Source organism: Echinococcus granulosus (assembly GCF_000524195.1).
Source record: "Echinococcus granulosus chromosome Unknown EG_S00004, whole genome shotgun sequence".
Classification (NCBI taxonomy): domain Eukaryota; kingdom Metazoa; phylum Platyhelminthes; class Cestoda; order Cyclophyllidea; family Taeniidae; genus Echinococcus; species Echinococcus granulosus.
The window spans coordinates 2,615,392-2,618,072 of NW_020170384.1; the positions used below are offsets into that span (position 1 = coordinate 2,615,392).

Here is a 2,681-nt window from a genome sequence, read left to right on the forward strand (position 1 = left end):
GGTGATTGTACTGGTATAACTTAACAGCAATACAATTGTCTCCGGAATAACCAAGCATGCATTTTTTCGCATACCGTGGAAGTCCTGCGTCTTCTGCATTGCTTTTCGTCCAAACAGCCTGCCTGCATTTGTCGTAACCCAAACTGACAAAGGGCCGTGTCACATGTTTACTACGTAGGCATGACACCAGATAATTCAGGCAGTGTACACACGAGGCTACAGCGGCAACGAAGACGCCGAACGATGTCCTGACGGGAGGGCGTAAAAAAGGCTAGATGCCGACTCTTTTTTGCTTTCCATCGTGTGAGTCAGGCGTCCTGTCTAATTGAAAGTCTGGGTGAGACAAAGGGGAGGTGGCAAAGCCTACTTCATCCAATACAGTTTAAACGCCATGACTTCTTTTTTGCACAAAGTTTGACACTGTCCCGGCATCAGTAATCAGGTCGCTAAATATGCAATGCTCCGAGTTAGATTGGTTTATATGGCTTCACCATTCCTGTAGTATCAGATGGAAATTAAGGGAGACCCAAATAGACTTAGTTGGAGTGGCATTAACTTGGAAAAGAAGCAGAAAGAAGGAATGAAATTGGGAAGTAGCTAGAAGAAACTACTTTAAAACGTTGCATTTGGGTAAATCTTTCCTGAAAAAGTCGTTTGGAATGCGAGATACCCTGACCGTGGAAACTCTGGTGTGGTTGAATGTCCTCTTGCTCCGATGGGCAACCATTGTATAATCCGCCTTCGCACAAGAGGCGGCGATGGCAACACCCTTCACTGGATCGGAGATGTGTAGTTCGTTGTTAAGTTGCTTGCTGCAGCGCAACGTGTGTGAGTTACTGCGTTCGCTAGCGGTGTCACCTACCTACGACACTCCGGTTCTCTTATTTGAGCCCGACGTCACGTAAATGTAACATGCGTGCCTGATCAATTTTTGACAGGTGGTTGGGCCAGATCCTACCTCACACAAATGTAAAAGGGTTCTCCAGTTTATTAGTAATTGGACATCTCTGAGCTATCGAGAGGCAGTTGATTTAGTGAGAAAAGATGTCGTACAGGAAGAATTTAAGAAGCCCGCACTTTGGCGGTTAATCTACCTCCAAGACCAATTCCAGCAAAAGGGTCGACTCATCCGTAAAGCATCCAATTTGTGACCACTTCAAAAGATACACCGACCGACGACAAAATGTAAGGTACGCCCAACTGCAAAACATTTGCCTAATCAGGTGAAGGGTGATGTAAAATAATGGAGCAGGGCCTGAAAGACACGGGGTCTTTGAACGACCTGATAGAATCAGGCCGCAACCAAACAGCGGTCGCCCTCGACTTGTACACGGGTCAGAATCGTGTCGACTAACCCACCGTCCCCGTGGTTGCATACAATCGGTGTCGACTCGTTCCCGTGTGTTGGCACACCGCCAGACGCGCACCCGGTGGAAGCCACGTCTTTGCATGTATTTACGCGACGGGTGCTTACTCATGCACCTGGAAGGCGATTTACATCCGCAGGCCCCGGACTTGCAAACCAACCCCTACCTCGAAATTGGGAAAATGACGAGCCTGTGTTCACTCATAACTCAGTATTTATTGATAATAGTATGACAAAGCACGACTTTTCTCAATAAGGCAATGAAATTTTGCAAAGTATATAGACCGGTGAATTAAGGGGAGGGAGAAAGGGGGTACGAAGAATAAGACTAAGCCCGAGCAACTTAATCTCGAGCTTAGAAGAGAGCCATTAACTCATCTAGGCTTAATTCGCCGTCCTTGTTGGAGTCGAGCTTATCTAAGAAAGCCTTCACATGGTCGTCATCGAGAGGCTCTGCTGAGCACGACTGTAGTGCGGATTTAAGCTCGGCACAGCTAATCTTGCCCGACTTGTCCTTGTCCAACTCATCGAAAAGCTTCTCAACAGTTTTCTGAAGACTAAAAAAAGGGAAAACTAAACATGGGGCGTCACCCACAGACCCGCCTCCCCTGATAAGACAGAAAGACGAATACTTACCTCATAGTACGGCAGGAACGACAAACGCAGACAGACCGAAGACTGCTAGCTACCCGAACGCAGGCCTCTGTTATATACGCGTTTTGCCGAGTGTAGGTTGGCCACCACCATACACCAATGAGAGTGAGGTGTATGAACACAGAACGGTGATTGGGTAGTAGCGAGTGTATTTTTGATTGGTGACTCCTGTGGGTTATAATATTATTGGTCAAAGTGATTAGTACGTGTTTTGGGGTTGGCAGACGTGGTTTGCTAAGGATGGAATTTTGTGGAGTACAGACGGTTTGCCCGTTTTTCCCCAGTGTATTCTCAGTGTGGGCGCGTGAAGTCAACCCAAATCAAACAAACAGAAAAACGATGTAGTAGGCTTTAGGGCTTGGGTCCTTTTATTATTATTACCATCCCTTGGCTTATTGTTGAAGACAAATTCAGTTACCTTCTAATAGATACTAGAAACTAACAGCGCAATACAATAGTGAATGCATTGGAGAAGAATAAGTTAAGCATTAGCTTATCAAAATTGCTGCTGACCGTTTACTGGTGCGAAATAACGTTGCCGCCCCATTTCGACTTCCGGTTATTTATTTTTCTGTTGCTAAGAGGCACAGAAAGCAGAGAATTAAACCTACTTTCACAGCAGATGCAACACCAATGCTGTGGTCCATGTGTAAATGGGGTC

General features: G+C 46.1%; 1 protein-coding gene across 1 annotated transcript; it reads right to left on the minus strand. All coding sequences in view use genetic code 11, as the record gives it.

Moving 5' to 3' along the window:
* Positions 1 to 1,721: 1,721 nt before the first annotated feature.
* Positions 1,722 to 2,007, minus strand: EGR_01240 (Calcium-binding protein SPEC 2C; the record flags this gene model as incomplete). The annotated part of the gene is made up of 2 exons (XM_024490489.1): positions 1,722 to 1,923; positions 2,003 to 2,007. The coding sequence occupies 2 exons, from the start codon at positions 2,005 to 2,007 to the stop codon at positions 1,722 to 1,724; spliced, it is 207 nt and encodes a 68-aa protein (XP_024355308.1).
* Positions 2,008 to 2,681: the final 674 nt, after the last annotated feature.